Below are 26,408 nucleotides of genomic sequence, written 5' to 3'. Positions count from 1 at the left end.
TTGGTGTGCCATTTTATTCAACGCTTTGTTTTCCAAATTTTCTTTTTATTTGAAAAATACTGTACTTAAGTACTTAACTAGTTAGTATTCTTTACACTTTAAGAGACCTACAAAAATATAGTTTAAAGTTAAAAGTGTTTTGGTAATGCAGGACAGCGAAGCAGTTTCGACACAAAATGCTAGTTAGTATTGGGAATAAGAGCCCTTCCACGTCCAATTCAGTTTTCTTTTTTCTGTATGGACGCAATACGCCAGGCACCGACCAGATAACGCAGCCAGATCATGAACAAATCCCTGCCCATCTGCAGCCATGACCAAAACGGTGTCAATTTCGAGCCATCGATCTCCGTCCAGCGAACGGCAACCTCGGACATGGGCAGCTTCAATTTCTCGGCAAGGTAAAGCAGCTCCACATCGAAGGCCCACCGCTCGACATGAAGACTAGTGAAGAGTTTTCTGGCCGTAGTTCGAGTAAATAACTTAAAGCCACACTGGGTGTCGCGAATAGATCGCACGGCAAAAAGCCAGACAAGGAAATGGAAGCCGTGCATCAAAATGGTTCTGTGGGAAAATAAGTTTTGGTTAAAAAAGCACTAACTTACTACCCGATAATATACCCTTGCATGACAAAATATAAAAGAACCAAACTAACTTTATTTTGAAGAAATTAATATTCCTAGGGTATATTCTCGATTTCATTTTATATCTTACCTAAACAAACTTCTCGTGGCAATCGCATCGTTTTCCAGATGTGCCCTCGATCCAATCGCAATGCCATCGTCTCGCCACTCCGCAGCTAGTTGCTTTAAGGCCACTTCCAGCTTATCATAGTCGGGGAACTTTGTAGCTCCATCAGCATCGGCGAACAGCAGATAACGACCCCGCGCACTGAGCATGCCCATCCGAACAGCTCCTCCTTTCCCCCGATTTTCGATGAGTTCCAGGACCCGAACCTTTTCAGCTCCGTGCTTCTTCGAGTAGCCCAAGGCCACTTTGACTGTGGCATCCTGACTGCCGTCACTCACCACGATCACCTCGTACGAAAAGGTGGGACTGCCTCCAGATTTCTGTTCCAAGAAGGCCAAACACTCGTCAAGCATTGCCGGTACTAAAAAAAAAAGAACTGTGGTTACTACTTGCGGTCATTAATGAGTCGATATGAATTTAAATTTGCAAAAGCAGTTTTTAAAAGGCTTTGGTAATAATAAGTTATTTGCCAAGATATGAGTCTAAGTTCAAATATGGGTGTTCCAATACAGATAGTTGGTCGTAAATGGAATGATTGATAGTATCATGAGTGTGACTCATTAATAAAGCAAACATACATCGCTGCTCCTCATTGTAAGCTGGTACAATGACACTGAGATCCAAACTTGGAGAATCCTCGAGACTGGGAAAAGTGACTGTTTCGATGCTGTTTGGATCGAGGAAGGTCTCCTCATCCTTGAGCCGCCTGATGTTGGGGTAGGGTTTGGTCTTGTAGAGCACCACAGCTACGATCTAAAGGGGATGGGTTATCAACAATTTGATAATGATATGCGGTGTTTATAAAACTTACCGACAGCGCGGCGACTGCAACAGTGGAAACCAGATAGAAAAAAATCTGGCACAGACAGGTGAACATCTTATGGCTATTTATTGGGTTGTGTATCTGAACAGGTTCGACGGCTACCGATCAGCAGACATTACTTCTCCAATTTGTGCGAGATAAAACGGAGCCACGTATTGAATTCCAAGAATTTTAGCCCGAATTGCCAGGCAGCTGATTAGGGTTGTCAACTTTCATTAGAGATGGTACTTTAATACAAACAGTGACTTTTTCACCGTGTTGCTTATATCGATAACTGGCCTGTCGCAACTGACTCTGAATTTTAAATACATATCTACCACCAAGAACAACATTTTAATTTGAACGCTTAAACATTTAATTTAATTTTTTAAATTTAAATGTTTGTGTAAAATAAGAGCAAAAAACATTGGAATAAACTTCTCTTATATAGGAATTGAAACGGTTTTTTTAACTCAAAACTGACCTTAGTCACAGGTTTTTAAAGCCAAATCGCGCAGGCGCTCTCTTTATAAATAGGAAACAAACAGTTTTTGAGAAAATTGTTCCTCTCCCATTCAGATACACACCATAGGAATTTTTCATTGCCTTTGGGCGGAATAACAACTTGTTTATAGTCAATTAAAATGTGCTTGTAAATCTTAAAATCGGGAAAAAGCAAAATGAAGTTTTTAAACCTTATAGTGATTGTATTAGCTTTAATCTGCCATGGAGTAGAGAGCCTTAAACTTCAGGCGAATGTGGGAGAGCTGTTCACCTATAAAATCGAACCGCAACTGTTCAATTGGACACACCAGGTCATCAGTCAGCAGTTTCGCTATAGACCCTCCTTGAAAAGCTATCCCGATCTGCCCAGTTGGATGCGTTATATGTATAGTCATGAGTACCATGCCGGATTTCTCTACGGAACTCCGCCGGAATCTGCGGCTGGGAAGGATCTCAGTCTGGATGTGGTGGCCCTGAATCGCCAGAATTACGAAACCCGGCATGTCGTAATTTCCATGTTCGTGGCCTACAAGTTTCCCACACCCAATGTGGTGCAGATGAAAATAAACAACTTAAATTGGGTGCACTTGATGGACCCTGGAAGGGTTGAGAATTTACGCAATATATTCCGTAACGATCTATGGCAAAATAGTAGGGAGGACTTAAGTGTCGTGTTCATGGAGTCGGCTGTGAATATGGGAGGACGTCTTCCACTGCGACCTCAGCAACGTGAGGGGTAAGTTGGTATAGGTAGTGCTATAAAAATTCTGAGATGATTTTGATTATTTTTGTAAAAAAAAAAGGTACAAATTCAATAAAAAAATATGTTTGTAGCACACTTTAAGGCACCTCACTAAGAACTTTTAAACCTTTAGATACTTAAAAAAAAAGTTTCTAATTACAGAGTCATTGTCCATGTGGGAAGCTTTGCCCAGTTCTCTCCCCGACTTATGGAGCTGCAGGAAGAAGTGCGTCCCTTATATAAACTGCCATCTTGCACCTACAAGCGCACATCCGTCCAAAAAATCTTTGAAAATGCGGGCTTTAAGCTAGATTGGTGTGCCTTTCGCATGGTGGGCATAGAATCGCCCACGGAAATACTTTACCACAGCGGCAAGCAGAATGAGCAGCAGATGGCCGAGGATCAGAGGCACCAGGATCGTTGGATGGGCATCTCCAAAGAAGAAGTGCCGGAGCGCAATTACATCGATGAATTCGCCTTTGCCTTCGCCATTCCGGGAGTGATTTTCGCCATTTTAATCGGGATGTTATCCGCTGTTTTGTGCTTTCAGCACGAGAAGTTGTGAGTTCCCTTCTCGGGAAGAGACTGAATTAATTTTTATTCACTTTAATTTTAAAAATTTTTGTAACCTTTTGTTTCTTTGCTCTTCAGTTACGATCCGCATTCTGAATTTTTCTTTGCCAACATTTTCCACATCTGCGAAGAGTCCTGTGCGCCAAGCGCGTCAAGCGATTCTAGTTCGGATGATGGTTCTGAGAGGTGATTTTCCAATGGATCTTTTGAGTTTTATTTTTGCCCTTCCTAATTTGAAACAAATCCGATAAAATTCCATTCCATTTATAGCTCATCAGAGTCGGATTATCACATGTCCTCCACCGTTCAGATGGTCCAGTGTTCGGATAGCAAGTCCAATCAACCCATTACCACCTTGAAGAGCCTTAAGGACCCAAATTTCCTTCTAGATAATACTAGTTTGCGATCGCAAAGGTTAGCCAGAAATTACTCAGTGCTCTTTTAATTGAAGTATTAAATATTTTTTTGTTTATTTCAGTCCTAACAATAGTTTTTACCAATTGGACTGTGCAAACTCCAGCATTTACGCCAGACCCAAGCCACCGCCGTACAAGGGAGGCACTTTGGGAAGGAATGGAGTGGATATTTGACAAACATCTCCACGAGTGCTCTACTGCTGAAAGGCATTGGATCTGAAGTTGAAGTGGAATCTCAATAAGCAATATCAAGGAGCGTTATACCATTTGCATAAATACTCACACCTGCCGAACTAGACAAGCCATATCGTACTTATCAATTTATATGCATATGCGTACATGAAACTATAGCCAATTTAGTTTGCCGTTCAAAAAGAAAGGCAATCAAATAAAGGATCGTTTTTTAAAATACATCTAATTCGTATAAGTAAAAACAAGGCAAATATTTCTACATATTTATTTTTCAGTGACGACAAAATATTGGCTGGGTAGTTTGAATTTAAATCTTTTCGTACTGGAAATCGATTTATAAAAGTATGCTGAAATATCGATGTATCGAATGGTAAATCGATTTTATTTCCAGCTCTAGAATGAATGTCCGCAAGTTTTCGGTTTTCGGAGAAAGTTTTTACAGTTTTTGCGCGCTGCATCGTGCCAGAGTAATTCGCAATGGCGCCCGCCAACATTGGGATCCTCGAGGTCCTCGAAAACCTCTTCGACCGATACAAAGTCAACCTGCTTAAGATGATGTTTGGCACCTTCATCGCCACGATCGTGTTCTTTGGCGGTTTAATGACTTTCGTGGAGAAGTACCTGCCCAATAGCATACGTCAGTCCTTCCGGTATGGAAAGCACAGTTTCAAGGGCGAAACGGATCCTTTGGTTGCCTGGCTAGAAGTGCCGAAATCCTGGTTCAAGCACTTCTACGTCTTCGCCTTGTTTTGGAGCTGGCTGTGGTTTTATCTGCTAGTATCCACTGTTCGGGAACAAAAAGAGGCGCCCGAGTATGTCCTTCGATTCCTGGACTTCTTTGGCGGCGGACGGAGTCACCGAAAAGTGGAAATCGACTCTACTACAGCCGTTGTCGGCTCACTGATGCTCACTTTGCAGTGCACCCGGCGTTTTTACGAAACCAACTTTGTGCAGATCTTTTCCAGAAAGAGCAAGATTAACCTATCGCACTATGTCGTGGGCTATGTCCACTACTTTGGCGCCATTATAGCTTTATTATCCAATACCTCCGGCTTTGTACGCGGCTCCAAGCCCATGGAGTTCAGCCTGGACAAGCTGACCGGCCAGCAAATACTCTACCTCGTTGTGTTCTTCGTCGCCTGGCAACAGCAGTATGCCAGCAACATAATACTGGTTAACCTTAGGAAAGATCCGCAGACAGGCAACGTTCGTACGGAGAAGCATCTCATGCCCAAAGGAGGATTGTTCAACCTACTTTCGTCGCCACACATGTTCCTCGAGGTGGTTATGTACTTCTGCATCGCCGATCTCTACATGCCCGTCAAGATTTGGCGCCTCATCTTTCTTTGGGTGGCCAGCAATCAAACGATTAATGCCCTGCTGACCCACAAATGGTACAGGGAGACATTCAGGGAATATCCGAAAAACCGACGCGCCATCATTCCGTTCCTGCTCTGAGTCCGAAGACTGGAAATATTTCGCATTTTTGTACAAATAATTTAGTAGTGGAATTTATTAAAGTCGTTTTACACGCACGAAAAATGTGTGCTCGCTGGTGATTTTAACTACAAAACGATATAGGGAGAACTTGAACTGGAACAGGACTGCAGTCGATTCTATTTGAACAAGAAACTGTGGGGAAAAGATGAAAAAGAAAGTTAGAGAAGGTTTGAATTAGTTGTAGGGTTGAAAAAGCTTACCTATAGGGATAGCCCTGCGCCTTCGAACGAAAAACGGATAGCAAAAAGGAGAAGAAGACGGTTAGGAGCACTAAACCTGTCATCGCCATTATTCTGTTCTTGTTGTGGCTCTTTGGAGTTCCCGATTCGATTAGTAGAATCATGCCCAATACAATCATGGCATCTGAAAGGACGGAACGATTTTATAATTTAAGTTTTACATTGAAGCATCTTGTTAAGGAGATTGGATGTTTTAAGTCTCCCACTTACTCAGGAACATGACGATGTAGGTCTCCACGACCAACTGGCCCTGCGAGGAGCCGTGGATGTAGGCCACGCCACCATTCTGCGATTTGTGCACCAGCGGCGGTCCACGGATGTGGTTCCACATCTGACCTGAGATCATGGCGAAGCAGAAGACCACGGCGATGGCGCCCCACAAGTTCTTATTGTACAGGAACTCCAGGTTATTCCGCCGGATGTACAGGAAACTGCCCACCAAAGCTACCAGCGTGATCATGGCTACGGTACCCGAATAGTTGGGCGGACGGAAAATGCGGATGGTGATGTCCGTTCGCTCGGCCACAAATTTCGCAATGGAATCAGCAGCGAAACCCACGCGATGGATGTCCATGGTATCGGCACCCTTTGGCTTGCCCTTAGCCGGGAAATGCATAAATACTGGGGCGGTGTTCAAGCGCAGAAGTTGGAAAACCTCTGATCCATCATCGAAATCCACCATAGCGAAGAAAAGTTTGTTGGAGTAAGTCGAGGAGAAGCGGTATGAATTGGCCACGATGGCGAACTCATCGTGGGCGTGCCGACAGATCTGACATTGTCGCGATGGCGCCAGAGCCGTAAGCATAACGATCATCGAGTAGTTTCGGGGAGCACTCTTTACGTACTCCCGGAATTTGGGACCATTGAAACGGAGCAAGGGTTTCTTCATGTTCATGTCCACCAGGTTTTGTACTTTCTCCGACAGCGAGAGCCCCGTCTGAAAGACATTTCAAGCCCATTAATCACATACATATTTGTGTTATCTTTACCCGGCATTCTGGCTATGTGGATCCAGAATCTCCGGCAGAAAAGTGACGTGGCCACAAACAAACCTTGGTTCTTCCCTGCGCCGCCGTGTAAATGGCGAATATCGCCACCACCATCAGAGCGCTGAGCAGCGTTTTGTGCACCAGCTTCATCCTGCAGGCGATTTAATTAACAATTTCACTACTTTAACGCAAAAATCACAGAAAAAACGTTTAATCCAAAATATTTCTTCCGGCGCATGCAGCTGATTGTGAATGGCAAGCGGCACCTGCGTTTTTTTTTTTTGCTGTGAATGTCACTTTGTCAAATGCCTAGAGATGAAAAACATCACTTTATCGATATACACACTTTTACTATTTAAAAATTTAAAAATATTTCAAGAGAACAATAAATTAAATTTACGCCTTAAGCTAGAAAAACATATTGTGGTATACGAACAACATATAATTTTTTAGGTATTAATTATTTTGTATGATTTTTTCCTAGAACTCTTTTTTTTTTTTTTTTTTTGGCTGTTATTAAAATACAAAATATTTTAATAATTAAAAATACACTTAAAAATTATTTCTCCAATATGAATATGTATTGTTTAACTTAATAGGGTTCTACCGATAGTAACATCGATATCATCATCAGTGTGCCGTCTCTATACGGCAAATGTTGTCTTTTCTTAGGTCTTCTTAGAATTACGCTATTTAAACATATTTAAGTGAGTTATTACTGCATTTACTGAAATGAGCGATGTGCTGAAGAGCTCCCAGGAGCGATCTCGCAAGCGGCGATTACTTTTAGCGCAAACTGTAAGTTTTTCTCCAACATAGACAATGCTTGTCTAATCGAACTCATAAATTATGCATTCGTCAAAATAGCTTGGTTTGTCTAGTGTAGATGAGCTGAAAAAGGTCCTGGGCAATGCAGAGGACATTAACAGCAGCCGTCAACTAAATTCTGGTGGGCAGCGCGAGGAGGAGGATGGTGGAGCCTCCTCCTCCAAAAAAACCCCCAATGAAATCATATATAGAGACTCGTCCACATTCCTCAAGGGAACACAGTCTTCCAATCCGCACAATGACTACTGCCAGCACTTTGTGGACACAGGTCAGCGTCCCCAGAACTTCATTCGCGATGTGGGGTTGGCTGATCGCTTCGAGGAGTATCCCAAACTGAGGGAACTGATCAAATTAAAGGATAAACTTATCCAGGATACGGCATCTGCACCTATGTACTTGAAAGCGGATCTTAAATCACTTGATGTTAAAACCCTGGGCGCTAAGTTCGACGTTATATTAATTGAGCCGCCGCTGGAGGAATATGCCAGGGCTGCTCCGTCGGTGGCCACTGTGGGTGGAGCTCCTCGAGTCTTCTGGAACTGGGATGATATACTTAGTAAGGTTTCCATCAATACCCCTTAACTTCAACTTAACCTTTTCTCTCCTTGCTAGATTTGGATGTGGGTGAGATTGCCGCCCATCGTTCGTTTGTGTTCCTGTGGTGTGGCTCCTCGGAGGGCTTGGACATGGGTCGCAACTGCTTGAAGAAATGGGGATTCCGCAGGTGCGAGGACATCTGTTGGATTCGCACTAACATTAACAAACCTGGACACTCCAAGCAGCTGGAACCCAAGGCAGTTTTTCAGCGCACCAAGGAGCACTGCCTGATGGGAATCAAAGGAACTGTTCGCCGTTCCACAGACGGCGATTTTATTCATGCCAACGTGGATATTGATTTGATCATCTCGGAGGAAGAGGAGTTCGGTAGCTTCGAGAAGCCCATCGAGATCTTCCACATTATTGAGCACTTTTGTTTGGGTCGACGACGCTTGCATCTTTTCGGCAGGGACTCGAGCATCCGGCCAGGTTGGCTAACTGTGGGTCCGGAACTGACAAACTCGAATTTCAATTCGGAGCTGTATCAAACGTACTTTGCTGAAGCCCCTGCCACGGGATGCACCAGTAGAATTGAACTCCTAAGGCCCAAGAGTCCTCCACCGAATAGCAAGGTATTAAGAGGAAGAGGACGCGGTTTTCCACGTGGTCGTGGAAGGCCCAGATAACCAGATTTTCACTCAGCAACTGCATGTATTCTAGTGTCTAAGATCAAAACTTTTTAAGGCTAAAACTATGACTAAGATTAAAGACTAATGCTGCAGACTGTTGTGGATTTTTGTCGTCTTAGTCTTTATCTTTGACTAATGTTGCAGACTGTGATGATTGCTCAGATGCCTCATGTAGATGTCCAGTTCATCCTCGCTTGATGCTTCCTTCTCTTCAGTTTTTTGGTCTCCCAATTCCTCTTCATCATCGCTGTCTTCGAAGTAGGCATCCTCCTCATCCTGCTCAATTTGTTTAAGATCATCCAGCTGAGTGTTATCATCTACGGCTGTATAATCAAAGTCCTTATCGTCCCCGCTTAGAAAACGTTCCTTCATCATGCTGAAGAACTCATTGCGCAGCAGTTCGCGCTCTCCGGGATTATAGAACTCTGGTGTTGAGATACTAGCTATGTTTGCTGGAACTCGAGCTTCTGCATTACGACTTGTGGAACAGGCAATAGGCTCATCCTCGTCGAACCCACCCCATTGCTTTCGGCAAGCTATAGGGACTTCAAAATCAGCGGGCGGAGGAGCTGCCTCCATTTCTTCTCCTTTTTCCTGTTGCATTTCCTCCAGCAATTCATCTCTTTGCTTTTTTTCCAACGTGTGCATGAGAATTCCAGAAAAACTGGTGTTTTTAACATCATAACTATCCCGAATTTTTTTTTCCGCCTCCGTGAGGTATTGACCCACTAATTCCTGATAAAGATCAGGTGCCCTTTGCATCATCTCATGCTCGCTAAAGTATTCTCCCTTCTCCAAGAGCTGCTGCATCGCGTGGTATCTTCGGTTTTTAATGGATACCGAACGCGTGCTTAGTTTTCTTTTAAAATCCTCCAGCAAAAGGCACATCTCCTCTAGATTCTCATCTGGTTTGATGGGTTCTTTAACAGCCAGATCCTGGAAGGAAACTAGTTGTCGAACATCTAGATAGCCTCCAAAACGGATGAGGAAGTTCTCGCGATTCTTTTCGAAGGCTTCCTGAGCAATTTTTTGTTTTTCCTCGAAAGGAATTTCTGGATCATCAATTTGCTGCGATTTAAAGACGATTTTCTTGTTTTCGGCCAGGGATTTAAATATGTCAATTAGCTCCGGAGGAAGTTCCGGTTTGGAAGAGGTGCTAACACTGTCCTGGTTCTCATCATCTCCATCAACTTCGGAGCCAGTCGTCATAATTATTTACGCAAATTGCACAGTGTGAAATAAAATGTAAACAAATGCTTCTTCTTGCTTGCTTTAGCTGTCATTCACTAGCTTTCATTAGGGCTATTCTAGTTTATTGCGAATTGTTGGGATATTTTTAATTCAATTAATTTAATTTTAAAATCAACAAAAATTATTAAATCTTTGAGTGGAGCTTAAAAAATTTATCTCCCATTGAATTTTTGGAAAAATCAAGAAAGGGAGTCCTGCTCGACTTATTTTATCATTCTTTTCGACCGCTGGCAACCCTGCGGCTCCACATAGCGGCTGTGTTATTGTTACGATTTTTATCAAAAGTCGAACTGCTGTATTTATCGCTTTGTTTAACGCCACTTGGTGGTACGGTGGTGCAAATGTGCAACGAGCGATGACTAATTAATCATTAAAACTTAATCAGAAGGCTGAGTAGGAAACCACCGCACGAATAGATCGATCAAGATGTCGCCTATTGATTGGGGCGACTTTGCCTGGAACTGGACACAGTTTTGTCCCACGGGACTGACGCCCTTCGCCAACGAAACGAACGATCTGCTGCCCTGCTTCCAGAAAATCCTGCTTCAGCTGCCCGTCTACACGATCTTCGCAGCCATATCCGCCTACAATTTCGGTAATCAGTCGCGCCCCGTCGTCCGGAATGGATTGCAACTGCGGATGTTATGGCTCCGGGCATTCCTGGCCATCGTACTGGCCCTGCTTCCGGTGGCCAAGGTATTCGCCTTCCACCAGCAGGGCATTGAACTATACGCGGTGGATCTGCTGGTGGTTAGTGCCGAGTGCATTATGTGGGTGGTTCACAGCGGTGAGTGTGCGGTTTTGCTTTCTCGGGGGTTTACACAGATACAATAACTTACGTAAATAAAAGATTTCTCCTTTGATCTCAATAACTTTTTTTTTAGTATCTTTTTATTTTTAACTAGAGGGCCTGTGTCCGCTTCGCTGGTCAACACAATTTAACAACATAAAAGTCAATGTTGCAACATTTTTCAAATATATGGAAGTATAGAAAGATGGTTATTTAACACTTTTCCAGTTTGACTTCTCCACTTGCGCAGCACAATCCAGCCGTTTCTCTTTTAAACTTTAACGCACTGCAATATCGGTATATAGTCGCCATTGGTCCAATATCTAAATTTTCATTATCACTGTAGTTCGCAGTGGGGTCATATTGGAATGCCAAGCGATTGAATGATGCCAATGATCTCCATGTGCTCATTTGTCTTCCTTCGCTTAAGTTTTGTGAATATACTGGCTGCTGACTTGAATGTCTGCGGCCAATGTTTGCACGTCGTCCTCTAAGCATTTTGGACTATGGACAGAGTGGTGAATTTATCCTCAAATGCACGATCCACATAATTTTCACAGTTCAACTTAAATTGAATAAAAATTCTTTTTTTCACAATTTCACAGTGAACACAAAAATTGAGTTAAAATGCTATGGGAGCGTGTTTGTCAGTGTGATGAGGTAGCAACTCACTTTATATGCGACAATATTGCAATTTTCTTACGGATCCCTAATTTTTTTCAAAATAAATTATAGCCTATTTAACTCCACGATAATATAGCTTTCTATCGGTGAAAGAATTTTTTAAATCGGACCAGTAGTTCAGGAACCTATTCCCTGCAAACAAACAAACAAACAAACAAACAAACAAACAAACAAACAAACAAATTTTACCTCTTTATAATATTAGTATAGATTTATTTGTTTTAAAACTTAAAACTATGATAAAAGACAATCCCTTAATAAGTTCTTAATCAGAATTATGAACAAAAAATCCAAAAAATAATGTTTAATGTCTGGACATTGTATTTGTTTAACTGAACAAATGCAACTGAACTTTTTACCCTACTGTCTGTTTAACAAAAAAAAAACACTCCGAGCTTTTCCAGGAAAAATATATACATATATATAAACATACATATATGTATATGCTTTCTTTTTTATAGCACATATTTAGCAACAAAAAGATTATTTTTATGATTTACGACTACTCTTTTAATCAGCTCTCCTTTCCCTTCCCATCAAAAGGTTTTCTATTGACGGCCCGTCAATATGGAGAGCTTAGTCATCGGGGATCGCTGCTAATCAATGTCGTTTGGCTGACAGTGGTGGTTCTGGATGCGGTATGGCTGCGAACGAGTAGGCACTTCATCTGGTGGCCCTGGAGCCTGGCTACGCTGATCTGTGATCTCTTATTCGGAGCCACACTGATACCCAAAGGAAGTGCTGTCTACTCCAGTTTGCCACGAGGAGGAGCTTCCAGCAGAGAAGATGAAGCACTGCTATCCCAGCAATACACCTACTTTCATTTCGATTTCAATGAAAGCCACTTGGGCCATGCCCAGGATGAAGCGAATTTCGGATCGCGTTTCCTGTTCCATTGGGTGCAGCCCCTAATTATGAAAGGCGTGGCTGGGAAGCTAAGAAAGATTGAAGATCTGTTTGATCTCCCGGACGCCTTGAACATCACACGACTGAGCGAGAGACTGCACTTGGCTTTGTCACAATCGCAGAGCTTATGGAGAGCACTGCACAGATGCTTTGGAGTGGAGTTTTATCTTATAGGAATCCTAAGATTGATTGCCGATTTGAGTGGCTTTGCAGGACCCTTACTGCTCGGAGGTCTTCTCAGACAGGATCACTCGGACCCAAATCAGGTGTATTATTACGCCCTCGGTCTTTTTGGCAGCACATTGCTGTCGGCTTTATGTGCCACTCACTTTGACTGGCGCATGGCCATGGTTTCCATGAAAATGCGAGTGGGAGTTGTGAACTCCATATACCGAAAAGCTCTGGAGGCAAGAGGCCTAAAAGAATCCAAACCAGATATGCTTAATCTCATGTCAACAGACACGGATAGGATTGTGAACTCGTGCATTAGTTTCCACTTCTTCTGGAGCATTCCCTTTAAGCTGTTTACCACATTGTACCTGCTGTATCTTCAATTGGGAGCTGCCTTTTTGGCGGGAGTAATATTTGCTGCTCTGCTGATTCCAATTAATAGATGGTTGGCCAAAAGAATTGGCGTTTACTCCAGTGGTTTGATGACAGCCAAAGATGCTAGGCTGTCAGCCACTACGGAAACAATGCAAGGAGCCAAACAGGTCAAGATCAATGCCTGGGAGGATATATTCATCACCAAGATTCGAGGACTTCGCCAGGAGGAGCTGCGATTCTTATCGAAGAGGAAATACCTGGATGCCATGTGCGTTTATTTCTGGGCCACCACTCCAGTGCTTATGTGCCTGCTTACTTTTGGAGTATCCGTGCTAATGGGAAACCAGTTGATAGCTTCAACTACCTACACCAGTGTGGCCTTGCTCTACATGCTCATTGGACCATTGAATGCCTTTCCATGGGTCCTGAATGGCTTAATCGAAGCATGGGTTTCTATTAAGAGAGTCCAACAACTGATGGATGTGCCCAACTTGGATTACTCCTCCTATTACAACCCCATAATGAGGGGAAGCGGAGGAATTGGATTGGGAGACGATGCTCCGTTGGATGCTCCAAAAGCCAGTGTTCTGCAAATGAAGTGCGCTAGTTTCTGTCACGATATTGATGAGAACACAATACCTGGTAGTTTTCGGTTAAAGAACATTAACGTGGATATAAAAGCTGGTCAGCTTGTGTGCATCGAAGGACCGGTCGGAGGTGGTAAAAGTAGCTTTCTATCTGCTATCGTTGCGAATCTCCAGTGCACCGACGGCGAGGTCTGTGTCCAGGAACTGACCACTGGATTTGGTTATGTTCCCCAGTCGCCGTGGCTCCAAAGAGGAACGATCAGGGATAACATCGTATGGGGCGCGCAGTTTGACGAACAGTGGTATAAAACTGTCCTGTATGCGTGTGCTTTGGAAGAAGATCTTCAAATTCTTGGCGGTGATCTCGTTGGCGTGGGTGAGAACGGCAGAACCCTTTCCGGTGGGCAGAGAGCGAGAGTCGCACTGGCTCGGGCTGTTTATCAGGATAAGAAAGGTAAGTTGTATCTTGTTATTTTATTATATCTATCTAACTACTCCTTTCTTGCGACAGTTTACCTTCTGGACGATGTACTTTCCTCTCTAGACGCCCATGTGGCCCGCCATATTATTAAGCACTGCATTTTGCGCCTACTTAAGCACAAAACCCGCATTATAGTCACACGAAGCATTCAGTTATTCTTCCACGCTAACCAAATTCTTCAGGTGAAGGATGGTCAACTCCTTCCCAGTGAGTACATGACTCAGAGCATTGATTTAAGTCTCGACGAAGACCTAGATGATGAGCAGGAGGAGCCAGTTAGGCGACGATCAGTGGAGCTTTCCAACCAGGATGACAAGAAGAGTGTGGATAGTCTACTTTTGGAGGAATCTAGAGAGTATGGTCATCTCTCGGGCGACGTTTTCACCTGCTATTGGAAGGCTGTGACAACTCCACTGGCCTTAACCGTTTTGCTCTCTGTGTTACTTATGCAGCTCACAAGAAATCTGAGCGATGCTTGGCTGGCTTATTGGGTTACTGAAACCACCTTGGATCCCCATCCAAATGACACTTCTCTGGAGCACGAAATATTGCCAGCTGGGATGGGAAATGAAACGGGTTCCGGACATACGACAAAATTCTATCTGAGCATATTCACAGCAATTGCCTTAAGCAATTCCGTGGTGACTTTGGCCAGGGCGTTTCTCTTTGCTTATGCTGGAATTAAAGCGGCCATCTTTATGCACGAAAAACTCCTAAAGAAAGTCATGTTTGTAAGTAACTTATAGTTGTAAAACTGAAGAAACTTTTTTTAAACAACGTATTATTCCAGGCGAAATTTAATTTCTTTGACATCACCTCCGTGGGACGCATTCTGAACCGCTTTTCCTCCGATACTAACACCGTGGACGACTCCCTGCCTTTCATTTTGAACATTTTGTTAGCCCAACTTGCGGGATTAGTAGGAGCTCTCTGCGTCAGCCTTTATGCGATGCCTTGGTTGGGTCTGGTGATCATTCCCATGGTTCCTATTTACCTGAATCTTCAGCAGCGCTATCGCCACGCTTCCCGGGACATAAAACGGCTATCCAGCAACGCAATGTCACCGCTCTACACGCATTTTACGGAGACCCTTCAGGGTTTGACCACTATCAGGAGTATGCGAGCTAGCCCGAGATTTCAAAGGGATTTCCAGGTGAAGCTCGAGGAAAGCATTAAGGCCCAGTTGACACAATCGGCCGCCCAACAGTGGCTAGCTCTTCGGTTACAGTTGCTGGGAACCCTTTTAGTGGGAGGAGCGGGTCTCTTGGCCGCCATCACAGCTTCTCATACAACCAATCCCGGTTTGGTGGGTCTGTGCATCTCCTACGCTCTCTCCATAACTGGTCAATTGGGAGATCTCCTCCATGCCGTGGCTGAAACAGAGCAGGAATTGGTGGCAGTCGAGCGGATAGATCAGTATTTGCAATTGGAGGAAGAGCAGAATGCCTCTGGAAGCGCTGAGCCTCCATTTGGATGGCCCACCCAAGGAGTTTTGAGTTTCCGGGAAGTGCAACTAAGTTACAGAGAACACTTGGCACCAGCTTTAAAAAGTGTCACCTTTCAAACCGAGGCCTTCGAACGAATTGGCATCGTGGGTCGCACGGGAGCTGGTAAAACGTCGGTGTTAGCTGCCCTCCTGCGAGTGGCACCTTTGTCACACGGTGAAATTCGATTGGATCAGGTGAATCTGAAAACCCTTGCGCTGAATGTGCTTAGGGAACGAATAGGGGTTATCACCCAGGAGCCATTCCTCTTCGAAGGTAAGTATCAATTTTATTTGATTTTGCTTATAATAAACGTAATAAATATTTTTAAACTTCCCTCAGGAACTGTGCGTGAAAATCTGGATCCGCGTCATGGTTTCCACGATTCGGAGATCTGGCATGCGATTAAGAACTCTGCGGCTGCCACTCTTCTCGTCCAACAACTGGGTGGTTTGGATGGAAAAGTAGAGGCATGTGGAAACAATCTTTCCGCTGGTCAAAGGCAACTCCTTTGTTTGGCAAGGGCACTGCTCAAAAACGCCAAGGTGGTGGCCATCGATGAGGGTACTTCCAACCTGGACGATGAGTCGGATCTGAGCATTCAGCAGGCCTTGAGAAATGCCTTTAAGAGTTGCACACTTCTTTTCATTGCTCATCGCCTTCGCGGACTCCATGCCATGGATCGTATAATCATACTGGACGATGGACGAATTTGTGAGGAGGGTAAACCCAAAGAACTGGCCTCCAATAGCTCAACTATTTTCCATGGAATGCTTCTCGCCCAGAACATTAACCCAGATGAATTCGCCAGACCGAATTAGCACTAAGTAACGAACCGATGTATATAGGTTAATTGTTGTACGATTTTATTTATTATCTTTTTAATTTGTATTTCCTTTGTGTTCCTAACTTATGATTCCATTCGAGTTTCTTTAACAATTAACAACATGAAAACTAACATCTCTGTTCTAGCTTTATTTAATTTAAATTGTACAAAATTTTAATTTTATTGTCAAAATATTTTGTAGTGACTTTAACAAAGTGGAATGTGTACAGAGGTATGTTATACAAATTATATATAATATACTGTTAAATATGTTTTGTTTTAATCACATGCTTGACTAAATCATGTTGCCAACAAACAAATTAATAAGTAATTAGATAATTTAAACATTGTAGGTAATTTTTCAATTTAGTTAAGGCACAACTGGTCGTCCGATCTCCAAATTGGTTATAATTAATTAACAAATTAAGTGGTCCAACTGCTTATTGAAAACCACTATAATAATGACAGGGGATTTTCCGTTTAGATTTCATAATTGAAAAGCTTCTCGCCTGGTCTACCCACGATGTGGTCATATTGGTTGGGAAAATGCGGTGGTTTGGACAGCATTTCATTCACAGAGCTCTCATAAAGATCGATGTAGTACTGGAGGTTCTCATCTGAGTACACCTAGGGTTTTATTAAAAGAGGAATCAGTAAATCGTATTGGCAGTTCTTCTAAATGTTAAATGACGTGCGCATGTTAATGAGTTTTATATGAGATTAGTGCCCAATGAGACCAGCAATTAGTACATTAGTCCATTAAATGGCTCACTCATACTGATACCTTGAATTCTCTCTATCGTTTCCTTGAACCTAAAAAGCAGCATCGGGGAATATTCAAAAGCAAACATTTGTGTAGAGTTTGGCAGATAGCTGCTCGAAATCACACTAATACCTTAAGGTAACAGCGCACCGCGAAGACAATCCGGCGTAAGTCGTGAATTGCCTGGTAAAGATGATGGTACGAAGCCCTTTCACATTGCATGATAATAGCTCGCACATCGATGAATTCGCCGTGATACAGATCGAAGAAATCTGGGAACTGGAATGGGTAGCAAATAAGACATGGAACTATAAGGGATTAACAAAGGTTACAGACATAGTTGCGAGTGAACTGCTTTCGAAAAAAGAGCTCCAGGTGCTTTAGCTCTAAAACACGGTCGCTGAACTCACACAACTGGCGAGTCACCTCCTTTCCGATCGGGCTAAACGGATTGGTAAAGGCCCTTACATCTTTCTCAGGCTCCGGTTCTGGTTCTGAGCGCGTTATAGAAGCTGAAAATTGGCGGTTCTCCTGTGCTGGTAAAGCCTTTGACGGGGTCTTCCACTGCCACTGGGACTCTACATACGGCTCCTTGGGCCGTATGCCGGAAGAAGGCATGTCCAGTTGTTTGGACTCCTTCTGCAGTGGTTGATAAGTTCCAGTTTTCAGATAAGTACCGTTAGCATCCACATTGCGTTGGGTTTCCTCGGAATCCTCAATCATAGTGTAAAGATAGCTAAGATTCAATCCGCTTTTCGGTTTGTAGAGAGTTGAAGTGACGCCTTGTGTATCCTGAACCTCTGAACTTCTGGGAGTGCTATAGGCAGTGGGACCTTGTCCATGGCAAATGGATGGGCTATTGGTTACAGCTCCCTGGTGCTTCTGTCCCGAACTGCTGCTATCATTGCTGTCAATCATGCTTCTCAATGAGCTGTTGTTTAGGTTTACAAGAAGACCGCCATCTTTTCCAGAAAAGCTATTCTTCTGCTTCTGTAGCAGTTTGTCCAGACTCACAAATGACTTTATAATCATTTGCACGAGCGACAAGGTCGATACTTGCCACGAGTCAAAGGTGGCCATAAAACCTGTCGGTAACTCATCCTTGATCTTGTTCAAACCCTCGGGGGTGTTATAAACATATCCCTTAAGTATTACCCAAGCATTTACAATGCGGGTAAAGACAAATATGAAATCCTTAACGGCCCAGGCGATTCCTTGGGAGTTTATGTTGGGCAGCACGCCATCTGGACGCAAGAGATCCTGCTTCAAGCGAGCACAAAGAGTATCGATCTTCTTGAAGCACGGACGATTGCGATGGGCATTAGCTAGACGCTCGGCCATCTCGCTGCCCTGCAGCGCAATCCTGGTGATGTCGTAGAGGCGCTGTTGGTGCAACGTCACCTCCGAGTTGCGTAACATGTTTTGAACCCGCAGGCTATCGCCGCCACCGCTTTCCAAAGAGCTGATGCTGGATTCGTCTGGGCCAAAACTGAAACAATTGAACTTTGCTCTTTTAATAGTGAGCAATAGAATGGACTAGTAGTTTGTAGTAGTAGTAGTTTGTAAAATAAACTTGTCTTAATCTTCTTAAATGTTTATACATTTTTTTTTAAATTTCGTATTTTTAATGTTAAAATGCAATAACAGTGCTTTTTGTTTAAATCTATTTGAAGGTTGTCACCTAGTTGCATTCAAGAGCTGGCTAAAAATCTTTGAAAACTTTGACTTAAATTTTAGACACTATACTATGAAAAAAAAATTGATGATATCAAATTGGACTTACACATCTTGTAGGAGAGCTGCTTCGGGCTTCTTCGCCTCCAAGGGCAACCAATCCAGGGTCAGATCCACCTGGGTGCCCACATCACAGGAGCGCTTCACAGGAGGCTCGGTTTGGGTGTGCGTGGCGCTGAACGTCTTCGGCCGCGGAGCCTGATTTCCGCTTGTGTAGTACTGTGGCATATAATATCCAGCCGTGTTGCAGCTGGCCGACACCGAAGCTCGAGCGGAATACATCTGACCCTGGCCATAGGCGTTCATGGAGGCTGGAAAACAATGATAATAAATTATAAAAAATCATAATGGGGACACTTAAACCCACCAGAACTGGCTGCATGGTACTGGCTACCCGGCATGGGCATATAGGTCATATGCGGAGGATTTGAGGCCGGAGGAGGTGGCGGATGAGCCGGAGCGCTATAATGGCCATGTGCACTTCCTGGTATATAAGGGCAATTGGCAGTACCGGGTATAAACACAGCCAACGGAGTCGGCGGTGCCATAGACCAGGAGCTTTGCGAAAAACGTTCTTGCACGAAGACGTCGGTAACCATGCGATTGCGATCCAAATAGGTTTGCTGGTACATTGATTGCTGATGCATTGATTGCATGGTCACCGAAGGCAGTTGGTAAATGGGAACGTTCATTTCCCTGCCACAAGCCGATTTTTAAAGCCGAAACAAAAAAAAAATATGCCGGAAACCAACAGAAACGATTTAAGTAATCACTGCCATTTTGAGGTTAGCTTTCAGGGACAAAACGCATATGGATTGCTATATCGCCACCAAAAACTTACAGTGACTAAAGTGTTTGTATCTCCTGTTTGTCCAGTGGCAGGTTCCGTAGTTTAAGTCAAAAGAGCTGTCTGATCCCTAGAAAGTCAGAAGACAAAAAGGAATTTTTTTCAAAAACGGCTTCCAGAGTTGCCAAGCAATCTCTGAATTTTTCTTCTTCTTCGTTCCACTATCGTGTGCTTTTAATAGGACCTTAGCTTTGGTAAATGAATTGAAAACGTAATTTGAAAAGCTTAGTTTTTTATATAGAAAGGAAAATATTGAAATACACCAGATGAGAACAATCAAACCATTATTTTACGAGTATTTTAAGTTTTTAGGATATAAAAAAATATATATTTGAAAAATTAGACCAGACCATCTTGTATTTTTTTCAAATTTCTGTTAACGGTCGCTTTTACTATCGAATATCGATCAGTGTGACCCCTTTATTGACTAGTGTTGCTCAAGTCTGTTTCAATGTGCTGTTCAATACTGGTGTATATGCATTTCTTTCGACTACAATAATTAAAAGATAAATCCTTCAAAAATGACAGATGAAGCTGATTTCAGCGACCAAATAGCTGATGGAAAGAACAAGACCAATGTGCGCTGTCAGTTTTGCAATAGTTTGATGCTTAAGGCGCAGGAGGGCACCCACAGCCAGGAGGAAGTAAGTGCCGGGTTTATCTTTCCATTCTTACTGTGTGGCCCTTATTGTTTACATTTTTTGCTGACAGGTGGATGTGCCTCTGATGATGCAGAAACAGGACAAGACGGCTGACAATTTAAACAGCGAGCCACTAAAGGACTTCTGGCTGGTCAAGGACATGATGATGTTCGAAAATATTGGGTTCTCAAACACGGTGGATGGCAGGAAGTTTTTGGTTTGTGCGGATTGCGAAAGAGGACCAGTGGGGTATCATGATCTGAGCACCCGCCACTGTTTCCTGGCCCTTAAAAGGGTGGTCCACAAGGACTCATAGCTTCCAAATCCATAACTTTTGCCATCTAATTGATTGTATTGTAATTTATGTCCATGGTGGAAATGGATGGGTTGCATTTAACGATTTACCATTTCCACAACTTTAGTTTAATTTAGCAAAGTCTTGCATTAAATACCTCAAATATTATTTTTTTTGCATAAGATGAAGAAGGAAAACGACACATGCTTCTTATATTTAGATTTTGTCGATTTTATATTCAAGCAAAATAATGCAAGTAACTTTGCGAGGTTCAATAAGTTAACATTTTTTTACTTTATTAAAATTAGCAATGGTAGTAAATCAAATTATTTGTATTAATTTTCGCATTGTATTTAATAAAATGTATTCAAATACAGTTAATCAATGTAATAAAGTGGTTTGAAAATGAAGCTAATGAAATTTTTAATTTTCAATGAAAAGGTTTACTATAATACTGTTTAATTTTGTTGTCCTACACATTCATCTGTGGATAATAAAAGCATTCGACTTTTGTATTCATATTTATTGTTTTTCACTTTAAACATTTTACAATTTTATTGCATTATAAATATTGCATTTTAAAGGAGATTCTTAACTAAAAAAATTTTTACTATAAACTGTTATTTTGCTATACGAACTAAAGGTGATGTATTTGTTGCTTTGGTTTCTGTAACATTTTAATTTTTACTTGGTTTCTGCACCTGCATTTATTGCTAAGTTGGACAAAAGGTTTTACTGATGTTCCTCTACTTGGATATCCCATAAACTTGGTGTCTCTTTGCTGGGTTGTGCCTATGCGGTAGATGAAACGACTTCAAAGTTTTCCGTTTTTGGCAGTTGGTTACAACAACGAGTGTTTTTCCCCTTGGGAGTGCGGTAGATATGGGCGTGGTCGTCGCCTCTAAGCGTGTCACAACTATCTTTGGGAAATCCTCTGACGACTTTCCTCCCAATTGCTTGCTAATTATTCTATGAAGTGTTTTCCTCGTTGAGCTTTATTTTTAAATACTTTACTTTTTACGTTCGCTATTGCTGACATTTAGCTTGCATTTTCAAAATTTTGGTTTAAGTCTTACGAAATAAAATAAAAAAGAAAAACTTAGGCGAAGAGTGTTAACATTTATAGTTTTATGTACTACATTTCCGTTTGGTAGCCTTAATTTTTAACATCGTTAGCTTTGTGGCCATCTTTGACTCATTCGTTTATTTCGATTTGTTAAATACTTTCAACTGCGGTAGGTTTTAGTTTTATATCGTTATTTTCCTTGCTTTCGTTTAAGACGTTAGTTTCAAAATTCCTGTTAATGTAAATATATTTGAACGATTATATTGGCCAATTGTGACTTGCCCTCTTTGGTTTTTATATACACTTCTAGTTAGGGAATTATGTTTTTATTTAATACTTTGTATAAAGCTTTTACGGTTCTCCATTCAAAAAATGTTACAAAACCAGGCTGGGCCAGAGCTGAAAATGTTTTCACTTATTAATATGTTCAATGGGATAGTGATTGTGATTATTACCAGACTCTGGAGCAGCTCTGCGAGTGGACCTTGTTGATGATGGGGGAGGAGAAAGCGGTGAAAGTGTCACAGAAGTCAAAGAGTCAGCAGCAATACGAAAAGAAAACTGGGTGGATGCATCGATAAAACAAACAAAAACAACTGAGGGATTCCCTCGATTCCGTCCTTAACGCTGCAGATATTGACGGGCGCTCAGCAGGAGTCCCGCCATTGCTGCCACGCCCACCGCGGAGGCGCCCATCGTCCCGGCGCCGTTGCAGTTATCCGTATCACAGGAGCAGACGACCTGGCGCCCTCCGAAGCCGGCACGCTGATAGCAGTAGTTGGTGGATGTCTGGTTCTGGTAGGCACAGGTCCTTATCACACGGCTATCCGGGGGCACTGCAATAGATAGTCCATATATATACATTTAACTTCAGTTCACTCTCCTCATATTTAATGATTCCACTCACGGCTGTTCACAGAGAACTCGATGATCTGCGTGATCTTGCGGCAGTATGTGGGAATCCCCTTGCCGCGGGTGGAGTACTCTGCATCGCAGTCCTTCTGCAAGTTATCGGGCGGTATGTCCAACGCACAGTTGGCATCTTTGTGGCTGTTGCAGACAAAGCACTTGATGGCATATCCTAAAAAAAATATAGTAAAGGTTAGTTTACAAAAAATATTCCTAAATCTCTATTTGAAAATAACACTTCAAGTGGAAGTCTGATAATCTGTTTGATTTACACAAATTAGGAAACTTTTTCTATATTATTTTTAACAAAGCAAAATGATTTATCTTTTTTTTTTTTGTCATCTCTCCGTATGTTTGTTATTTGCTTCCCTTTTCCTCAATTTTTGCATCCTAAGTGCAACTATCTTCCCACTAGATTCCTTTTAACTGCCACTCATCTTTTGCACCGCTTGCAATCTTCCACTTAATTGACCACAAAGCTATAGTTAATGGCATTTGGAAATTTTCCATTTGCAGCATATTCTTAACCTTAATAGTTTCACAAAACAACCGAAGATGGAGAAACAAGCGTGTAAACAAATAGCACAGCCATAAGGAGATCTCTGGTACTTGTGATTGCTGTCGCTGCCTTAGCTAAATTGAATTTAAGGTCGTGCGCGACACGAGATTCGCATTATTTAATCTTCCGAATGTACGGACTGGAAATGTTGTGTACCGCCTGTCCGGCGGAATACATATCACCTGCCCCGCCGCCAAATGGTGCAACTAGCGATGCGATGCGCTTTTGCCTCAAGCTGTGCCAAAAATGGCACAATGGCACGGATGTGTCAGCGGTTCCAGCTCCAGCGATTCCATTGACGCCTCCATTAGTGAGAGACTGTGAGGCTCCTAAGAGTGTCTCGCTAATTGAGACATCGACATTGCTAATGGACTCGAATAACTTTGCCTCACTTCACTCTGTTCATTATACTCCCACTGCCCACTGCCCACTGCCCATTCTCAGTCAATTTGGGTTACATAAGCGGGGCGGAAAAGTCCGTTGCCTGCTTCTGGGCAAAGACACTTGAGAACAATGGAAAAGGCCGCCTGTAAGATGAGCCACTCTACGCGGTAGTCCAGATACTCTGAGAGCTAGAAGCTCATCATCATGACAAAGGAGGCAATAAACCATAAGGGAGTTCTGAACAAAAGGGATTTTTGGAATGAGTTGAAAGGATATGCATTAATATTTGTATGTGTTTAAAAGCATATGGAAAAAAAGTACTCAGCAAATCAGATTACTTTTTTCTTATCTTTTTAATAATTATATAAAAAAATAGAAGTTTTTGTTATTTAAGATTTAAGCTGTTTGTAATTTAACTCATTTATATAGAAATATAACTTTTATTAAATCAAATACTTGTATTATGATATTTCTGAATTAAGAGCCGCAAGTTTTATAGCAAATATTTCTTATCATTAAAATTTTCCTTTTATTTTATACAATTTTGACACGAATGTTTCCCACTGTTTATAGTTAGTCATGGCCAATTTAGGTTTGTTACGGCCTATAAATAGTCATAAATTGAATTGATTGAATTGCTTAGATCGCAAAACAAAAGGGGTACATACATATTTATAGAAATTCCCACAATTAAAATGAAGAAGACTTTCGACTTCTTGATTTATTAACAAAACAAAGGAAATCATTTTATCTCGCCTTGTGGGAACATGTTTTTATGTAAGTCTCTGAGCGGATTTAAGATTCGGGTATCGGATAACTGCAACTGGCCCCCAGGACCTTTAGCCAAATAAAGTGCGCATGTCCTACGCTATTCCTGCACATACACACATATGTGAAGAAAGTTATATAGGGATTTTCAAAAACAGAGGAAGGAAGAACTTGATGTAACCTAAGTTCCCGGGGATTATCCTTTGCGGAAGGATAGGTTAGTGTGGGCTAATTATTATCTGACTTAATCAAGGTGTCAACTGGCAAGGACCGTGTGTGTGTACAACCCATCCTCCTTATTTTTGCAGCCCAGAAAAAAGCTGTGTGTGGCAGAGAGCCAACGCAAATGAAGTAGAGAAAAAAGTTCCTTTTCTCAGAGAGCTCAAGGAACCCCATTTATATCTATTGAATGCAAATATTACTCAGCGGGGTGGACAAAAAGGCGCCACGGCGGCCGGCTTAGATACTTTCTACTCTAGATACTCTGGCTTTCTGTGGCGTCAGGACGTCGCCACAAGCTCTCCCACTTGACAGCGCCCCAGGACCTGCCCCTTCCACAACGCGTATTATGTAATCGTAATCGCGATGTCGCACTTCCGTTCAGCGACTAAACCGTGACTCCTTCGCAAATCCTTTTACCTTGCTGCACGGCGATGGCCAAAATCAGCGCACTTATCACATAGATGTACTGCATTTTTATTTTTTATTTTTTTGTTTTTTAGACTTGAAACACTCGTTAGTTGAACACTAAGTAATTTAATTTGTATTAAAAATGGGTATTTTCGGATTTTTGTGGAGCGTTCACAGCGGACTATATTCACAGATTCCCGTTTCAACGTGGACTGGTTTCAATATATTCCTTGCAAGAAACTAGCGCTCTCGGCAAACGCTGGCAAACGGTTGACAAACGGCAAACGACTGGGAAAAGCAGCAGCCGCACTCGACAAATGTACCACGAACACGAATTGCGGACGGCCAGCCAACGGGGCGGATGATTCGGTTCGGATCGGCTGGCAAGCTGGTAAAATGGGGCGGATGATGGGTGGGCGGTTGGTCGGTTAGTCGGTTGGTCGGGTGGGTGGTGTAGAGGTTCAGATTCAGTTTACAGTTTTTAGCTTGCAGCCGCTGAGCTTTTGGCCGGGAAGCTTTCGAGTGTGCGTCCTCTTTGCGATTTTAACGGTATGTGTATTTTTGCAGTCAGGAGATTCGTAAGTAGAGCTGCAAAAAAGTGTCTCAATCAACACTAGTCAACAAGGATCGGGATTCTTTAAACATGTTTATTAGTGCAGTTTGAGTTACAAATAAAGTAATTATTTAAAAATCATACATTCGTGATAACATGTTTTAAATTTTCGTACCCATAATTTTTTACTAAGTATTTTTGACAATTGTAATAATAAATCAAGGTTTATAAAGCACCCGTTAATATATTGTTGTAATAATAATTTGATAATAATTTAAATGTGGTGATCAATGAATAAAATTTTGAATTATATGAGTTCAGAGTTCTAAAAGCTTATCAGAAAAGGAAATGTAAAAATATTACTTCACGCTTAAATATAAATAGGTCACATAATGCTTAAATGTTTTGTATATTTACAAAGGTACGAAAAAAATATAAAAATTTCAGCATCCAAGAACTCGAAGTATTTTTTTTGCTTTCCCATTTGTCCCAAATTTGTCTGTTTACTTTTTATTTATGCATATTTAAGTACTCGCAATTAGCGAGCGCAATTAGGCGAAGGCGGTGCACTGGACGATCCATTTATAACCCTGAGCGCCATTTCAACTAGGCGTCCAGACACTTAATCTGGAGACCAAGTCGCACACGTGAACTGCTAGAGAAGTCGCATAGCCTAAGCATAAATCTGCCCGGTGCATTAATTAAGCTTAATCGCAGGCTTCCTCTTGGAGCTTATCACAAAGTCGCACAAATTACTGCCCCAAGACGCTTGTCAATTGAATTAAATCTCTCCTTCGCTCACTCTATATATATACATATATATTTTTGCAGATCGTTTGGCTTGCTTTTATGCCTCAATCAGTGCGCAAAATTGAAGAACCCATGGGGAAGATTGCCCTTTGGGGCGATTACTCTTACTTGGTCTCCCAGACTCGTTTGTACTTAC

The 26,408-nt window shown here is 42.2% G+C and overlaps 10 protein-coding genes across 11 annotated transcripts; 5 read left to right on the top strand and 5 right to left on the bottom strand.

The window, feature by feature from the left end:
- Positions 1 to 24: 24 nt before the first annotated feature.
- Positions 25 to 1,785, bottom strand: LOC108092655 (dolichyl-phosphate beta-glucosyltransferase). The gene is made up of 4 exons (XM_017192313.2): positions 1,559 to 1,785; positions 1,326 to 1,500; positions 712 to 1,108; positions 25 to 561 (listed from the first exon to the last, which is right to left on the bottom strand). Exons 1-4 carry the CDS (start codon positions 1,622 to 1,624, stop codon positions 219 to 221), a joined length of 981 nt encoding a protein of 326 aa, XP_017047802.1. The 5' UTR covers positions 1,625 to 1,785; the 3' UTR covers positions 25 to 218.
- Positions 1,786 to 2,125: 340 nt separating this feature from the next.
- LOC108092769 (epsilon-sarcoglycan) lies at positions 2,126 to 4,197 on the top strand. 2 transcript variants are annotated; one of them, XM_017192503.2, is made up of 5 exons: positions 2,126 to 2,789; positions 2,958 to 3,356; positions 3,447 to 3,554; positions 3,639 to 3,782; positions 3,847 to 4,197. In XM_017192503.2, exons 1-5 carry the CDS (start codon positions 2,230 to 2,232, stop codon positions 3,956 to 3,958), a joined length of 1,323 nt encoding a protein of 440 aa, XP_017047992.1. In that variant the 5' UTR covers positions 2,126 to 2,229; the 3' UTR covers positions 3,959 to 4,197. The 2 variants fall into 2 exon arrangements, with proteins under 2 accessions (XP_017047992.1, XP_017047993.1); XM_017192504.1 differs by lacking the exon at positions 3,447 to 3,554.
- Positions 4,198 to 4,388: 191 nt separating this feature from the next.
- LOC108092735 (polyprenol reductase) lies at positions 4,389 to 5,518 on the top strand. Its single transcript, XM_017192464.2, has one exon. The coding sequence runs from the start codon at positions 4,454 to 4,456 to the stop codon at positions 5,432 to 5,434; it is 981 nt and encodes a 326-aa protein (XP_017047953.1). The 5' UTR covers positions 4,389 to 4,453; the 3' UTR covers positions 5,435 to 5,518.
- Positions 5,472 to 6,982, bottom strand: LOC108092734 (tumor suppressor candidate 3). Its single transcript, XM_017192463.2, has 4 exons — positions 6,768 to 6,982; positions 5,926 to 6,652; positions 5,677 to 5,839; positions 5,472 to 5,608 (listed from the first exon to the last, which is right to left on the bottom strand). The coding sequence occupies exons 1-4, from the start codon at positions 6,852 to 6,854 to the stop codon at positions 5,593 to 5,595; spliced, it is 993 nt and encodes a 330-aa protein (XP_017047952.1). The 5' UTR covers positions 6,855 to 6,982; the 3' UTR covers positions 5,472 to 5,592.
- A 336-nt stretch (positions 6,983 to 7,318) lies between these two features.
- On the top strand, positions 7,319 to 8,850 carry LOC108092749 (N6-adenosine-methyltransferase non-catalytic subunit). The gene is made up of 3 exons (XM_017192479.2): positions 7,319 to 7,502; positions 7,572 to 8,088; positions 8,145 to 8,850. Exons 1-3 carry the CDS (start codon positions 7,437 to 7,439, stop codon positions 8,753 to 8,755), a joined length of 1,194 nt encoding a protein of 397 aa, XP_017047968.1. The 5' UTR covers positions 7,319 to 7,436; the 3' UTR covers positions 8,756 to 8,850.
- Positions 8,761 to 10,035, bottom strand: LOC108092750 (coiled-coil domain-containing protein 97). Its single transcript, XM_017192480.2, has one exon. The coding sequence runs from the start codon at positions 9,965 to 9,967 to the stop codon at positions 8,891 to 8,893; it is 1,077 nt and encodes a 358-aa protein (XP_017047969.1). The 5' UTR covers positions 9,968 to 10,035; the 3' UTR covers positions 8,761 to 8,890.
- Positions 10,036 to 10,249: 214 nt separating this feature from the next.
- Positions 10,250 to 16,339, top strand: LOC108092696 (ATP-binding cassette sub-family C member 10). Its single transcript, XM_017192407.2, has 5 exons — positions 10,250 to 10,796; positions 12,027 to 13,976; positions 14,034 to 14,734; positions 14,794 to 15,763; positions 15,830 to 16,339. The coding sequence occupies exons 1-5, from the start codon at positions 10,436 to 10,438 to the stop codon at positions 16,306 to 16,308; spliced, it is 4,461 nt and encodes a 1,486-aa protein (XP_017047896.1). The 5' UTR covers positions 10,250 to 10,435; the 3' UTR covers positions 16,309 to 16,339.
- Positions 16,340 to 16,571: 232 nt separating this feature from the next.
- On the bottom strand, positions 16,572 to 19,753 carry LOC108092697 (protein mitoshell). Its single transcript, XM_017192408.2, has 6 exons — positions 19,652 to 19,753; positions 19,178 to 19,506; positions 18,860 to 19,121; positions 17,413 to 18,565; positions 17,209 to 17,355; positions 16,572 to 16,940 (listed from the first exon to the last, which is right to left on the bottom strand). The coding sequence occupies exons 2-6, from the start codon at positions 19,500 to 19,502 to the stop codon at positions 16,794 to 16,796; spliced, it is 2,034 nt and encodes a 677-aa protein (XP_017047897.1). The 5' UTR covers positions 19,503 to 19,506; positions 19,652 to 19,753; the 3' UTR covers positions 16,572 to 16,793.
- Positions 19,754 to 20,101: 348 nt separating this feature from the next.
- LOC108092738 (guanine nucleotide exchange factor MSS4 homolog) lies at positions 20,102 to 21,003 on the top strand. The gene is made up of 2 exons (XM_017192467.2): positions 20,102 to 20,301; positions 20,369 to 21,003. Exons 1-2 carry the CDS (start codon positions 20,179 to 20,181, stop codon positions 20,612 to 20,614), a joined length of 369 nt encoding a protein of 122 aa, XP_017047956.1. The 5' UTR covers positions 20,102 to 20,178; the 3' UTR covers positions 20,615 to 21,003.
- Positions 21,004 to 21,111: 108 nt separating this feature from the next.
- Positions 21,112 to 25,219, bottom strand: LOC108092737. The gene is made up of 4 exons (XM_017192466.2): positions 24,919 to 25,219; positions 22,567 to 22,740; positions 22,115 to 22,495; positions 21,112 to 22,058 (listed from the first exon to the last, which is right to left on the bottom strand). Exons 1-3 carry the CDS (start codon positions 24,971 to 24,973, stop codon positions 22,281 to 22,283), a joined length of 444 nt encoding a protein of 147 aa, XP_017047955.1. The 5' UTR covers positions 24,974 to 25,219; the 3' UTR covers positions 21,112 to 22,058; positions 22,115 to 22,280.
- Between the last annotated feature and the right edge of the window lie 1,189 nt (positions 25,220 to 26,408).

Source organism: Drosophila ficusphila, unplaced genomic scaffold, assembly GCF_018152265.1.
Source record: "Drosophila ficusphila isolate 14025-0441.05 unplaced genomic scaffold, ASM1815226v1 contig_795, whole genome shotgun sequence".
Taxonomy (NCBI): Eukaryota; Metazoa; Arthropoda; class Insecta; order Diptera; family Drosophilidae; genus Drosophila; species Drosophila ficusphila.
This window is presented reverse-complemented; position numbering and strand designations above follow the sequence as displayed.

Bases quoted from the DNA above. Each gene is read 5' to 3' on its own strand.
- LOC108092655 (XM_017192313.2), bottom strand. From the start codon at position 1,624: ATGTTCACCTGTCTGTGCCAGATTTTTTTCTATCTGGTTTCCACTGTT. The intron at 1,501-1,558 runs GTAAGTTTTATA...CATCCCCTTTAG, and splicing joins TTGCAGTCGCCGCGCTGTCG to ATCGTAGCTGTGGTGCTCTA. The intron at 562-711 runs GTAAGATATAAA...ATTTTCCCACAG, and splicing joins GCCACGAGAAGTTTGTTTAG to AACCATTTTGATGCACGGCT.
- LOC108092769 (XM_017192503.2), top strand. From the start codon at position 2,230: ATGAAGTTTTTAAACCTTATAGTGATTGTATTAGCTTTAATCTGCCAT. The intron at 3,357-3,446 runs GTGAGTTCCCTT...TTTGCTCTTCAG, and splicing joins TGCTTTCAGCACGAGAAGTT to TTACGATCCGCATTCTGAAT. The intron at 3,783-3,846 runs GTTAGCCAGAAA...TGTTTATTTCAG, and splicing joins ACTAGTTTGCGATCGCAAAG to TCCTAACAATAGTTTTTACC.
- LOC108092735 (XM_017192464.2), top strand. From the start codon at position 4,454: ATGGCGCCCGCCAACATTGGGATCCTCGAGGTCCTCGAAAACCTCTTC.
- LOC108092734 (XM_017192463.2), bottom strand. From the start codon at position 6,854: ATGAAGCTGGTGCACAAAACGCTGCTCAGCGCTCTGATGGTGGTGGCG. The intron at 6,653-6,767 runs GTTTGTTTGTGG...AATGTCTTTCAG, and splicing joins CGGCGCAGGGAAGAACCAAG to ACGGGGCTCTCGCTGTCGGA. The intron at 5,840-5,925 runs GTAAGTGGGAGA...CCGTCCTTTCAG, and splicing joins CTACATCGTCATGTTCCTGA to ATGCCATGATTGTATTGGGC.
- LOC108092749 (XM_017192479.2), top strand. From the start codon at position 7,437: ATGAGCGATGTGCTGAAGAGCTCCCAGGAGCGATCTCGCAAGCGGCGA. The intron at 7,503-7,571 runs GTAAGTTTTTCT...TCGTCAAAATAG, and splicing joins GATTACTTTTAGCGCAAACT to CTTGGTTTGTCTAGTGTAGA. The intron at 8,089-8,144 runs GTAAGGTTTCCA...TCTCCTTGCTAG, and splicing joins GAACTGGGATGATATACTTA to ATTTGGATGTGGGTGAGATT.
- LOC108092750 (XM_017192480.2), bottom strand. From the start codon at position 9,967: ATGACGACTGGCTCCGAAGTTGATGGAGATGATGAGAACCAGGACAGT.
- LOC108092696 (XM_017192407.2), top strand. From the start codon at position 10,436: ATGTCGCCTATTGATTGGGGCGACTTTGCCTGGAACTGGACACAGTTT. The intron at 10,797-12,026 runs GTGAGTGTGCGG...TCCCATCAAAAG, and splicing joins TATGTGGGTGGTTCACAGCG to GTTTTCTATTGACGGCCCGT. The intron at 15,764-15,829 runs GTAAGTATCAAT...AACTTCCCTCAG, and splicing joins GGAGCCATTCCTCTTCGAAG to GAACTGTGCGTGAAAATCTG.
- LOC108092697 (XM_017192408.2), bottom strand. From the start codon at position 19,502: ATGAACGTTCCCATTTACCAACTGCCTTCGGTGACCATGCAATCAATG. The intron at 19,122-19,177 runs GTGGGTTTAAGT...ATTGTTTTCCAG, and splicing joins GTACCATGCAGCCAGTTCTG to CCTCCATGAACGCCTATGGC. The intron at 18,566-18,859 runs GTAAGTCCAATT...CAATTGTTTCAG, and splicing joins GCAGCTCTCCTACAAGATGT to TTTTGGCCCAGACGAATCCA.
- LOC108092738 (XM_017192467.2), top strand. From the start codon at position 20,179: ATGACAGATGAAGCTGATTTCAGCGACCAAATAGCTGATGGAAAGAAC. The intron at 20,302-20,368 runs GTAAGTGCCGGG...TTTTGCTGACAG, and splicing joins GCACCCACAGCCAGGAGGAA to GTGGATGTGCCTCTGATGAT.
- LOC108092737 (XM_017192466.2), bottom strand. From the start codon at position 24,973: ATGCAGTACATCTATGTGATAAGTGCGCTGATTTTGGCCATCGCCGTG. The intron at 22,741-24,918 runs GTAAAAGGATTT...TATTTTTTTTAG, and splicing joins GGCCATCGCCGTGCAGCAAG to GATATGCCATCAAGTGCTTT. The intron at 22,496-22,566 runs GTGAGTGGAATC...TATCTATTGCAG, and splicing joins CGAGTTCTCTGTGAACAGCC to TGCCCCCGGATAGCCGTGTG.